The sequence below is a fragment of the Carica papaya genome, chromosome 2, assembly GCF_054855325.1.
Source record: "Carica papaya isolate Zhongbai chromosome 2, ASM5485532v1, whole genome shotgun sequence".
Taxonomy (NCBI): Eukaryota; Viridiplantae; Streptophyta; class Magnoliopsida; order Brassicales; family Caricaceae; genus Carica; species Carica papaya.
The window spans coordinates 32,371,623-32,384,687 of record NC_142310.1 but is presented as its reverse complement, the minus strand read 5'-3'; the positions used below and the strand labels follow the sequence as shown (position 1 = coordinate 32,384,687).

General features: G+C 34.0%; 1 protein-coding gene across 1 annotated transcript; it reads left to right on the top strand.

Moving 5' to 3' along the window:
• The first annotated feature begins 6,673 nt into the window (after window positions 1-6,673).
• On the top strand, window positions 6,674-12,026 carry LOC110823712 (sorting nexin 2A-like). Its single transcript, XM_022054155.2, has 5 exons — window positions 6,674-7,897; window positions 7,991-8,200; window positions 8,556-8,816; window positions 10,139-10,225; window positions 11,667-12,026. Exons 1-5 carry the CDS (start codon window positions 6,815-6,817, stop codon window positions 11,745-11,747), a joined length of 1,722 nt encoding a protein of 573 aa, XP_021909847.1. The 5' UTR covers window positions 6,674-6,814; the 3' UTR covers window positions 11,748-12,026.
• Window positions 12,027-13,065: the final 1,039 nt, after the last annotated feature.

Below are 13,065 nucleotides of genomic sequence, written 5' to 3'. Positions count from 1 at the left end.
TCTTCAATTGGTTAATATAACTAATTTTTTAAATATAAAAATATATTTTTAATAATTAGTATATAATTCCAGTAACTATAAAATTAATACGAATCTAATTTATCTTAATTAATTGAAAATAATAAATATAAATAACTGAATTCACGTGGATGCATATAATAATTTGTCTTTAACGTGACATGTTTGGTTTTTTTTTTTTTTTTTTCTGTTTGTTGTTATTTAATTTTGGCATCAATTATAGTTATTAAAAAATGTTTGAACCCCATATAATTTCATTAACATTTTAATTTTAAAATTAATTTTACATGTCTAATTAAAATCAATTGACACGCATATTAATTTCAATATTCAGTTTAATACAATAATTTTTTAACAATTTATTTATATATAAATTTACATTTTCTTATTTGGGTATGGATTTTTAATATGAATTTACATCAATTATGACTTGGTCCCCAAGGCTAAGACGTGCAGACCAGACTGCGAAGCACCACAAATTTGAAATTTGTCTCGGGCCAACAAGTCGTCAAGAAAAGGAAAGGTAGACCCGTCTGCAGTGCTTTGGTTCATCCTTAGCTTGCTCTCCACGCCAAATTACGCCCTATAAATTGAGGGTACTCACTCACTACCCAATTCCAATGCCATTACCATTTATACTCTTTTAATTTTCTTGGCAATCAATCATGTCTACAGCAGGTTACTCCATTGCCGAAGCCTACGTCTTGCGCAAAATTCACGCAGATAAACTGAAGAAGATGGACGAAGAAAGGGGTAGAAGTAAAAAGATTACTCCTATTAAAGATAATGTTAAAAATCATTCGACCGGTTGTTTTATGTTCAAGTTTAGCAAAATACATCCGACGAAAGTGGTCGGAACTACATAATTTTATGTACAATCACATTTTTATTATAAAATTATTGTTGTATGTATCTCTGTTAATAAGAAAATTAATATTTATATATATGTGTGTGTGTGTGTAAGCGATTAATTAAAACCCATTAGTGATTTTACTGTTGGGTGAATTTTAGAGGAGTAAATCAGAGTAATGATAAAAAGGATAGCATGTGATGATGACCTAAGAAGGGTGATTTGCAAGACACAATTAAGAAAAGTTGATTGAAAAATAAGTTACTTATTTAATACAAATTTATCATTCAGTGTACTGTATTTTATAATTTTCTTTTTAAATCTACCCAGCCAATCAGTCTCTATTGCTGTTCCAGAACCATGGTGTAATTTTATAGTTTGTTTTAACTTGTTGTAATTAAATATATTTATTTGTCATTATTACTATATAGATTTAAATAATTTTTTTTTATTTACAACTAGAAGATACGAATAAAAATTTATAATTAATTAAATAAAAATAGTTGTTCGTAGAAAATTATATAAGCGTTCGAGTGTATGTATAAATAGTATATATTTAATGATATATTTATCTGTATTTATTTTATTATGTTCTATGATAAATGATTAATAAAAATTTAAATCTAATTTGAATTATGTTCAACTTAGTTATTCTAAAATTATTTATTTAAATTAATAAATTTAGTTTTAACTTTTTTTAAATAAGTACAGACGTGATTGATTTATTCACACCCTTTCTTTTTTATTTTATTTTTTTGTAAACGTGACATATAATTATTCACTTGGATAATAATCGTATTTATACTATTTATTTTAATATAATTCGGATGGTTCATTATAAATAAAATATAGTGGCTGTAGTGAGAAAGTATATATATATTAAAGTAAAACCTTCTCTATAATCGCGTTAAGCTAATAATTGATAATATAAATTTATATTGACAAATTGGCCCGGCACAACACGGCAAAATCGTGAACGTCAAGGCACGCATTGTTTTACCTCCCAATTTTTCTAATGGTAAATTATTAATTAATTTTTTAAATTTTTTTACTTATTATAATTTAATTTCTGATATTTTTTATTATATTTTAATTTATTTATTATACATATATTTTAAACGTGCAATTTTTATCAAGACGGTAACATTAAAAACTGAAAAATACAGTGCTGTATTTAAATAATTTTGAGCTCGAAATATGAGGGCTGACTAAGTCACACTCATTTTGAATTTTAAAATAATTAAAACTTTGAAAAAATAGAAGAAGTTTCTAAAAATTGAAGAAAAAAAAAAAAAAGTGGAAATTAAAGTTTACGAAAACAATGACTTTTCACGCCAAGGAAATAAGCAAGAGTACGGGTGATTATTGTGGACAAAAAATTAAAAATAGAAAAAGTTAAAACCAAATAGAAAGAAAAAGAAAATTGGGAATTTTCATGATTAATATTTTTAGAATGATATAACTTCTAATTTTGTTATTTTTTCTTTATAATTTATGTAAATCGGAGCATAAAAGAACCGATAAAAGAATTTGGGATCGTAAAGAACCGAACATCTCCTTTTTAGTCAACGTTTAATAATTTTAGGTATGTGAAAAATTTGTGATTTTTGATATTTTATTAGGTTTTAGGTAGGTTTTAGCAATAGATTTGAGTTTATAATTGATTTATAAGATTTGAAGATACTCATGCATAATCAAGCTTAGTGGTTGTATATAATTTATTTAAAAAATTAAAATTATATTAAATTAATCCTTAAACTATAGATAGATGAAGCAGTTAAGTCCACAATATTTGTTAATCCTTCAACGTTAGTTCTTAATATTTTATATTTTTCTGAAACCATACTATTAGACTTATTTTTGCTTTTTCACAATATACAATGAAAATAAATTATGTTTGCTTTAGTGCACTTGAAACTTGACTGAAGACTTTATGAGCTAATTTTATACTGTAAATAAACGTGATTTCATTTCATCGCGTACTATAAAAAATAAAAACAAACTAAATATTGCAGTTCGAAACAAATACAAACTTTGATAGCTGATTTGTAACATTATTAAATATCAGGAACTTAATTGTATCATATGCATAGTTTTCATAAACTTTATTTATATATTTTTTTTCAATTTTCATAAGCTTACTCTTTTAGTCATATTTTATGCGTTCTTTTTCCCTCTTTTGTATGTATTTTTCAAAATTTTAATTATTTAGTGCTTACAAAATAAATATGACTTAGCCAACCATTATCTTTTTAGATGTTTTTAAGATTATCCAAATATAACCTTATATTTTTCAGGTTTTTCCATTACTATTTGTGTAATAGCCTAGATCGGCGAGGGAGAGTGAGACGGACGGTTAGGATGGAATGGGTGGAATCAACTTATAGGATATGAGCTTGGGATAAGTATAAAAAGGGAGCGTCGAGCAGAGAGAGGGGAGGAGGAGAAGAAAGAAAAGAAAGAGAAAAACATAGAGGGCGAGAGTGAGAGAGGGAAACGACTGAGAGAGATGCAGAAATCAAATACGAGTGCAGAAGGATAACTACTCAGAAGTTCGGAAAGGAGGTGAGGTCGCAGTAGCTTTGGGAGATAGAGAATGATGAAAGCAAGAGGTAAGATAAATTTGAAAATTCTAAACTAATTTATGGCAAACCTAATGAGATTGTGTATACAGATTCATGGAGAGGCTCCTCGTCAATGAGATGGAAATAGAGGCGTGATGTTAACTGAAGAAGTGAGAGAGGGGTCGAGGTCGAAGGGAAGAGAGGGAGTAAGTGGTATAGAGGGGTATACATGTGGGCAGTCGGTTGTGTGAGGGAGAGGAGTGAATGAGAGATATCGTGAGGACATAAACGGAGCTTGTGGATGACGAGTTGTGTGTAACCGAGGGGTGAGGTCACTGTGAGAGTGAGATGCATTATTATATAGGTATAAGTATGGATAACAATGATCGGTGGTGAGTGTAGGTGCAGTTGTGTGTGTGCAGGGCTACTTGCAGAGGGCGACTCCTTTTATTGTGCAATGATGGTGGTTCGTGGGCTGTATGTATGAAGCTATAAGTGGATTGGGGTTTACATGATACAATGGGTAGGTTGGGTACTCTGTGGTATATATGTATATGTATTTTATTGTGGGAGGCCTCTTGGCCGATGTTGAGGGATTCTGGTATACTGGTGTAAAAATTAATGGCACGTGTGTGCGTGTGTATGCGTTATGTGTGTGTAAGGCCTTTGGCCGATGCTTGCAAATATGGATGTGTCGATATGATGCATAGTGACATATTGTATATATGGCCACTTCGTAGTCGTTAGGTATGTGGCAGGTTGTGTGGCCGACGTTAGCGGAGTTCGATGGGGCCATCCAATGGTCGTAGTCGTGGGAATAGTGGTGTGTATTTGATGTTATGGTGCAGTGGTACACGGGGCCATGTAACGGCCGAATATGAGGATTGTGTTTGTTATTGAGGGGGGCACCAGGATGCAGGGAGAGTGCGTGTGTGGCCTTGGTGGGCCGGTGCATGGTGAGAGGTATAATAGGAATAAGGTTGATTGAGAGGGTGTATGGGTGTGGCGTAAGGACTACCAGAATGGTGTCGAGTTGGTAAGTTGTTGTGGTTAAAATAAAAGGGGTGGAGTGCAGGTCCGTTATGTGGTTGGGATAACGAGGGGCTAACGGTAAGGGGTTATGTAGGATTATAAGGGAGTAATGTTGTTGTTTAATAGTTATAAAGGAAGGAAAACATAATGATAGAAATAAAAAAAATAATAGTAAAGAGGAAGGTCATTTAATTGTCATTCATTAGTTTAGTTTCAAAATTTCATCTTATTGGGTTATGCATACTCATTACTCTCATTTCAGATGCTTTGAGATGATAACCATAAATGGAGAGCTAAGCAACGAAGTACCGGGCTTAAAAGTAGTAAGATGTTCTCAATCATGATAAGATATAGTAGTACACTTACAATATTGGAATAAGGTTAGAACTTCTATGTGTACGGTGATAGCTGAATAGTTTTTTTCATTATAGAGTTATTAATTATATGATAATTGATTTCTTTGTAGAACTAATGGATAAGTGTGATTTGATTAGAAAATTATAAATATCGTGTTTGGGGGTGGAATGATAAATAATACATAATTCTATAGTGAAAAATGTTTAGGGGTGTCACTATTTGAATGGAAGTTATATGTCTGAAACAAATGTATAATGTCGATGATCAAATTATAATGAAAATAGACTATATACCAAAATATAACAAATGATAAATATTATAAAATAATTCGTATATTTATTATTTTTTTTAAAAGTACATTGATGTTTTTCTATAAAAAGAATAAAATTAAAGGATAATTTAAAACTATACCTTTATAAAGTTATAAATTTTTTAATAATAATTTATAAATTTTTATTATAATTTTCTATTATTTTTATTATAAGATTATACCTATGGATATAGCATTAAAATTCAATAGCAACAAAAATAATGAAATATAGTTAAATATAATCTTATTTAGTAATTACTGATATTTCTATGCAAATAATAAATAAAATTTTGACTTAAATAAATTAAACAGCCGAATTTATAAATCAAGAGACATTAAATATGGCAAATTTAAATAATATTTTTTTTGTAATAAATGTTATGTACTTATATACATGAACAATTATACAGAACTGCACAAAACATGTGAATGATATTGTTAATCTTAAATTTATAGTTGCGCGAATAATTGATGTGGAAACTTGTTATATTAATATTTTAATAAATGGCCTTTATTTAGTATAATATGTATTCATTTATAAAACTAATACAATAAGATGGATTTATAGATCACTAATTAAAAAAATAAAAAAAAATAAATTAAAACAGTACTTAAAGTAATTTTTAATTATTTCTCAAAAACTATACTCATTTTCATAATACTCTTTTAAGAATCCCTATATATTTTTTATAAATAAATAAATAATTTAAAAACTAATATCATAAAATATTTTCTATAGAAAAATATATAATAATATTATTAGATAAATTATTAAATTAGTTTACGACATTTAACACATATTATAATTTAATTTATAGTCATTTTATTTACAATTTGATTTTTAATATATATATTTTAATTTTAAACATTATATATATATATATTTTTTAACAAAAAAATTTAAATGATTAAACTATTTTTAGATGCTTAAAATTTTTTAAATTAAATTAATAATTAATAAAATGATTATAATTCTAGAGATATTAAAATGTAGTCTAATTATGTTAATTTTTTATTAAAAAATAAATTAAAACCTGAACGTTTGAAGTAAATAAAAAGTATTATGGATAAAATTATAATAAAAATAACAATAAAAATGAAAGTGGAGTACCTATTAAAGATTAATGATTAATTTAGTAATTTATTCACTAAATGTTTAGTTAATGATTACCAATTTTAGGATTTTAATGTATTTTTTTGAAAAATTCCTATTCTCATTGTGGAAAATATCCTCTCGAGGAGAAAAACGAATCGTAGATGTCAAAACAATCAACGTACGTTGACGGCGCTGCACTGTAATATCGTGAGCCCGAACGCACTCAATTACCCAAAACTTTCCAAAGATAGAAGCCAACTGAAAAATTATGAGTCGAAGAAATTCCTCATCGTCTTCGCAGTTTTATGCTTTATCTCGTGTCTCTATGTAGCAAATCCATGGCCACGTGCAGCTCGTGATCGATCCATCCTTCTTCCCCCATCTAGCCTGTCTCCCCCCGCGTACGTTAGCCACCTCGACTTTTGAGTACTCTTCTCATGCGAACCAGCAGCGTCTTCCATACTGATCTTCACTTCCCCTGTGAAACTATATTTTCCCCAAATTCGAAACCCTAATTCCTCTATACTCTTAATAACTTGTACTTCACTGAATTCGTTGTATTTTTCTTTTGCTGTGAATAAAAGAAGATGATGGGCTCTGAGAATAACCAGGGCTTTGAAGACGCCCAACTCTATGCCTCGCGAGAAGAAATGGAAAATCTCGTCCTCCAGGACGAGCCATTGACCAGCGACAGTAACGGCAAGTCTTATGGCAGTTACCGGAGCGCCGCGTCTTCACTCGCCGAGACTCACCACCCGCTATCGCCTCCCATCCTCGTCGGTCCCGCTGACTCTGATCCCTTGTTATCGCCCTCACCATACGGCGATCTCCGCGACCATAGCGCCCACCATCACGACGGCTCTTACATCGAGCCCCCTTCTTATGCCGACGTCATATTCAGCCCGTTCGACGAGAGTTCCGCCGGCGAGATCAACGGCTCCGATAGCCCTGTTCAGTCGTCGGACTCGCCATTTTCCCTTTCGAGGTCGCCGTCTTCGAGCTCGAATTACTTGAAGATCACGGTTTCGAATCCACAAAAGGAGCAGGAAACTACGAACTCGATCGTCCCCGGTGGGAACACCTATGTGACATACCTAATCACGACAAGGACGAACATTCCAGAGTTTGGCGGATCCGAATTCAGCGTGAGGAGGCGGTTCCGGGACGTGGTGACTCTGTCAGATCGGCTGGCCGAATCGTACCGAGGGTTCTGTATTCCACCTCGACCTGATAAGAATGTCGTGGAGAGTCAGGTGATGCAGAAGCAGGAGTTCGTAGAGCAGAGGAGGGTAGCATTGGAGAAGTATCTGAGGAGGCTCGCGGCTCACCCTGTGATCGGGAAGAGCGACGAGCTAAAGGTCTTTTTGCAGGTGCAGGGGAAGCTGCCGCTTCCCACGAGCACGGACGTGGCCTCAAGGATGCTAGATGGCGCGGTGAAGCTGCCAAAGCAACTTTTCGGAGAGAGCACTGCTGTTGTGGCGCCCCACGAGGTTGTGCAGCCCGCCAAAGGGGGCAGGGACTTACTCCGTTTGTTCAAGGAGTTGAAGCAATCGGTTGCAAATGATTGGGGCGGGACAAAACCCCCTGTTGTTGAGGAAGATAAAGAATTTTTGGAGAAGAAAGAGAGGATGCATGATCTTGAGCAACAACTCAGCAATGCTTCTCAGCAGGTGATTAGTTTTTCAGGAATCAGATAGTTAATTCTCGTTGATTATATCCGTGAGTATCTGTATTTATAGCAATTTTCGTTTTGGGTTTTGCAGGCTGAATCATTGGTGAAAGCACAGCAAGACATGGGGGAGACAATGGGAGAGTTAGGACTAGCTTTTATTAAACTGACAAAGTTTGAGAACGAGGAGGCTATGTTCAACTCTCAGAGAGTTCGTGCTGCTGATATGAAGAGTTTGGCCACAGCAGCTGTTAAAGCGAGCAGATTTTACCGAGAACTGAATGCCCAGACCGTGAAACATTTGGTAAGCTACACAACCCTTGCTGTCGTTTAGGAAAATCCTTTCCTTTATTGATCTCGTTTGGGCAGGGGTGTCTTTTTTTTTTTTAACCAAGAAAAGTTAGCAGTACCTCTCCGAGCTTGCCCAAATCTAACCATGTCAAACTTTTACTATAAATTAGGTTTTCAACTTAATCTAGTTTGCAATGTGCATTTATGTTTTCATTCATTGAAACAATTTATTTTGAGCAATCACCAAGTTATCAGGCTAGCAGCTTTTGCCAATTCCCCAAACTCACAGTAAACTCGTTGCCTGTTGGTCTTGATTGGCTTTCAAAATATGAGTTTTGTGATTATTATATTATCTATGCGAGATGCAGGACACTCTCCATGAATATCTTGGTTTAATGCTAGCTGTCCATGGTGCATTTTCGGATCGCTCCAGTGCTTTATTGACAGTGCAGACGCTTCTATCAGAACTGTCTTCATTGCATTCAAGGGCTGAAAAACTTGAAGCGGCATCTTCAAAAATTTTTGGTGGTGACAAGTCAAGGATTCGCAAAATAGAGGAGCTAAAAGAAACTATCAGGATTACAGAGGATGCCAAAAATGTTGCCATTAGAGAATATGAGCGGATCAAGGTACTATGGATAAAGTCTTGTAGAGTTAATTTAATATATCTAAATTCAAGCTAAATCTCTCTTTTTTGGGGTAATTGTTGATTTAATGGCTGTCTCGGTCTACCAACTTTTTTGTTTTTTTGTGAATGGGTAGTGCATGGGCTGATCGCCAATATTCTAGTACTTGATTTAGCTTGACCAGCATCATATTTCTAATCGTGTTACCCTCGTGACACCTGGTGGTTGATCTGAGGTTTTCGTCCTTGCTGGTTTAGTGGTTGCTTGTTGAACAGAATCAATTTCCTGAAGTACAGTAGAGTCCACTAAATCCAAGTGGATCTTTTTTTTTTTCTTTTTAAAGACAATACATCTAAGTAGATCTGATGTAACAGTAAATACACCTCCAGACGGTAAGTGAAAAGTTTTTTATTATCCTCAGAAATCATGACAGAAAGGATTACGTAATAAATACGTGGTGTCATGACAAAATTTTAACAGAATAGGACGCAGAAGATCAATCATTGTCATATTCACTTGATCCAGGACATGCAAATAAGGGTAAAAGATACTTATTGTAAACCTCATTTGAAACCCTAATAAGGAGTGGTGTAAATGGAGCTTTAAAGAAAACAAAGATGTAGGATAAAGCTGACACGCGAACAACATATTTGTTATTGATGACGATTTTGAATGGGTACTAAAAGATCACACGTTATTTATCATGAAGCTGGGTGGTTAAGGTTTTATTTTCTAGGTTGGCCTTGGGCTATGCAGTGTTCCGTATTCTTGGGTCTTCATATGCTTAGGAGGTAGATGCTTAAATCTTGGTTACCTGCAGCAAGTAACTTTATGTGTATACTGGGATGCCTCTTTAACTTCTATACCTGGGCAGGCAAAGGTTTCTATGAATGACCTGGCTATTCCATGTCCTCTCCCTCCATGTTTGTATGTGACTTTTCAGTTTGTCTCCAGGTTGCATAAACTAAACAGGGAACTTGCATATTAAGTGCTTTGACCTCCAGTCTGGTGTCCTTGATCATGACGATATGTGAATATTAATATTTAGTTCTAATAGATACTGCCTAGTTTTGAATTCACTTTTGCTTCCATATATCACTGTTGCTTGTTCATGTTTTAGTTGTTTCTCCTTGGATGTTGTTTGCGACACAGGTTTGCTTCTCATAGGAGTTCACTAAAAACTAACTTGTATTCTGATGCATGCTCTAGATGTTCCAACGATCCCTTCAATTTCTTTTATTTTTTTATTGGAGTAACACTGAAGCGAACTGTTGTATAGCAATATATGGTTAGATTCAGCAATCTGAGTTGATTTCGTGATGCAGGAAAATAACAGGACTGAACTTGAGAGGCTTGACAAGGAAAGACATTCTGATTTCCTGAATATGTTGAAGGGTTTTGTAGTTAATCAGGTATGTTTAATCCTTCTCTTCTCAATTTGGTGGCATGGTATAACTCATCTGGGAATATATGCGGCATCTGAGCCATGATCTTTTCTGTTGCAAGCATTTGTATATGGCCAAGTTTTGGTTTAAGGAAATTGAAATGAGTTGGATCACTAAAGATCTTACTTCACCTGAAGGAAGATTACATTCAATTCTTGTTACTCTTTTTTAACTTTACGTGGTGGGAATATCCTGAGAAAGAGTGACCTAAACTGAAACCTAAAAGATAGGTTATCTGCAATTACCAAGGAGCTTAGTGCACTAGAATGCAACTTGATTTATTAAGACTGTTATCTCCGTAAATGTTCCAGATTCATGCTCTGTGATAATGAGCTTTTCAAGCAAGCTGGAAGAATGGACTTATATATCAGAATGTAGAAATCTTTTTCTCTCCGAATGTGTGAAACAAGCTAGATTACCAGATTGACATTCCAGATGCTTGCAAAATGGCTGTTCCGCATTAATGTGAAAGAACATGACCTTTACCTCTTAGTGCCTTGTAAACGCATTTTTGACATTTAGTGTTGTTGTAGGTTCTTGAGTGGCAGGCGCATGATGAGTTCTTCATTCTTGCTTACTTTGATTCTTATATCCTCAATGGAATTTCTTCTTTCATCTCTGGGTTGTACACAAAGTGCTCGCTTGAGCATCTTTTGAGGTGCTCTTGGGTTACAGTCAGGGTATGTTTGTTCATTGGGAATCGGTGCTTGATGAGGGGGATTTCTCGGTGCTGATCTCTATGAACTTCATATTCAATTTGTTGGGGTCATTGGTCCAATATGCTTCAGATTGAAGCATAAGTGCCTAAATTTACTGGATATTAGAAATGATATTGGTGTTGTGAGTGCCCTATCAAATACTTAAAGATTGATTTTCAGTGTTGGCAATATTATTTGAGTTGACTAGGGAGAGAGGGGACGGAGGGAATTAATGTTTTCGTTATTGTCTTTTCCTCTATCCTCTTCCGAGAGAAGGCTCTCTGAATGTAGTCCCTATATGAATTGATTTCTTTTCTTTCATAATTCACACATCTAAAAGTGAGCTATGTTTTCTCCTCTCTTGTCACTCGTGCAAGTTGAAAGTGGCTGATATTGATGAAATGATGAGCTCTTATTATCTGTGTGCTACGTTTCTCCCAATGTTGTAAACTTCTTTTTCCTACCAGCTTAACTGGTAGGTTGGTTGCCAGTAGGTGGAAATAAATTGCTATTAAATTTAATGTAAGGAAAGAAAAGAGATTCTGAATGTTGCTGTACAAAGCAGAAGATGGCAAAACTTGTAGTTATCAGTAGACAATTCTGTGTTGACAGTTTGAGGAATAGGTTTGAACATGCAGCTGACTCCTTAAATCATTACATGTTACCTCTGTTTCTCTCTCGTAATGAAGAGCTTGTTGTGAATCGAACAGGTGGGATATGCTGAGAAAATTGCAAATGTTTGGGGGAAGGTTGCAGAGGAAACTAGCGGATATGCTAGAGAGAGCAGTTAATTGCTTTGTTGTATATTCAAACTCTCAGCTTCTTCTTCTTCTTCTTCTTCTTCTTCTTCTTCTTCTTCTTCTTCTTCTTCTCTTTGATCCTTTTTTTTGTTTTGTTTTTAATTTTCTTTTGATCAATAGAACTATATTCATAATAATGAGGAAAATTGAGCTATTAGTAGGTTTTAAGTTTCAGATAAAGTTGTATTTTGGTAGAAAATTGTTAGTTACACGGCCTTGAAAACTTTCGGTTAATATTTGTAAATCAATTGGTTGCTACATGTTTGGTAACTGGGAAACTTTTAACTGAGCAATAGCTGATTTCATGGTGGAGATACAGAATGAGGGACATGGAATCTTACAAATTATTTGACATTTATATCTTCATTGGTGCTGCGTAGTACTCAGTATCCTCCTGAATAATCCCAATCTCACTAACGCTTTGTGAATGTACTCCCCTACAATCCACCTTTAGAAGGAAAATTTTGGGGTGTGTTCTGTTTTAACTGTTTTAATGTATTCGCATGTTTAGGCGGGAAGGTCTTGGATTTGTTCTGTTTTAATTGTATGTCAGTAAAGAAAGAATCCATATTTTTTGCGTGTGAGTTAAGAGTTGGGTACAAGACCTAATGTATAGCCCAGTTTGGTTAGCTAAATGTCAGGATACTAGAAGATATGGGATTGCTATTTCTTTAGTTTTTGTCTCTTCAATTCTTACTAATATATGGCATAAGGAAATAAATAGGGTTGAGCGGAAAGTAATCCAGGTAGGGGAAGTTTAATTGAAAGTTACTACAACTCTTCTGTCGTCAACAACTTATTCTTTCTCTTGTGCATTTTCAACATTTCTCCTCCCAAAATCAGCTCAGCTCTCCTCTTCTCCTAAAATGTTAGGCCAGGTTCCTGACACTAGATTAGCATACTCGCAAACTTCTAGGCACTAACATTGGTTACCAAGTGGTGATATGGTATCTAATACCGTCAGGTACCCAGAGTATATTAAATCACTAACTTTGGAAACACTACATGCTCATCATATGTATCCTTTGTTTTTTTCTTTCCAAGTAAAAAGTATAAAAAGTATATTAAATCATCAGCACCTAAATTAGTATATCTATAATATTCTCAGAACCCAGTTACATACTCGTGTCCTTTTAATATAGTCGGCAACTAAATATTATGTATCATTTGTAATTAACTGCTACTTGGAATATTACAAATTCAATTTGTCCACGTTCTTCCATTTGATAGCTGAAATCATGTTCAACTTTTAGAAATAAATGGAAAAAAAAAATTGACATTTTCTTTTTTCACATATTATTTCTACTTA

Coding starts and splice junctions, on each gene's coding strand:
- LOC110823712 (XM_022054155.2), top strand. CDS start 6,815: ATGATGGGCTCTGAGAATAACCAGGGCTTTGAAGACGCCCAACTCTAT. Junction 7,898..7,990: donor TCAGCAATGCTTCTCAGCAG/GTGATTAGTTTT, acceptor TGGGTTTTGCAG/GCTGAATCATTGGTGAAAGC. Junction 10,226..11,666: donor AGGGTTTTGTAGTTAATCAG/GTATGTTTAATC, acceptor TGAATCGAACAG/GTGGGATATGCTGAGAAAAT.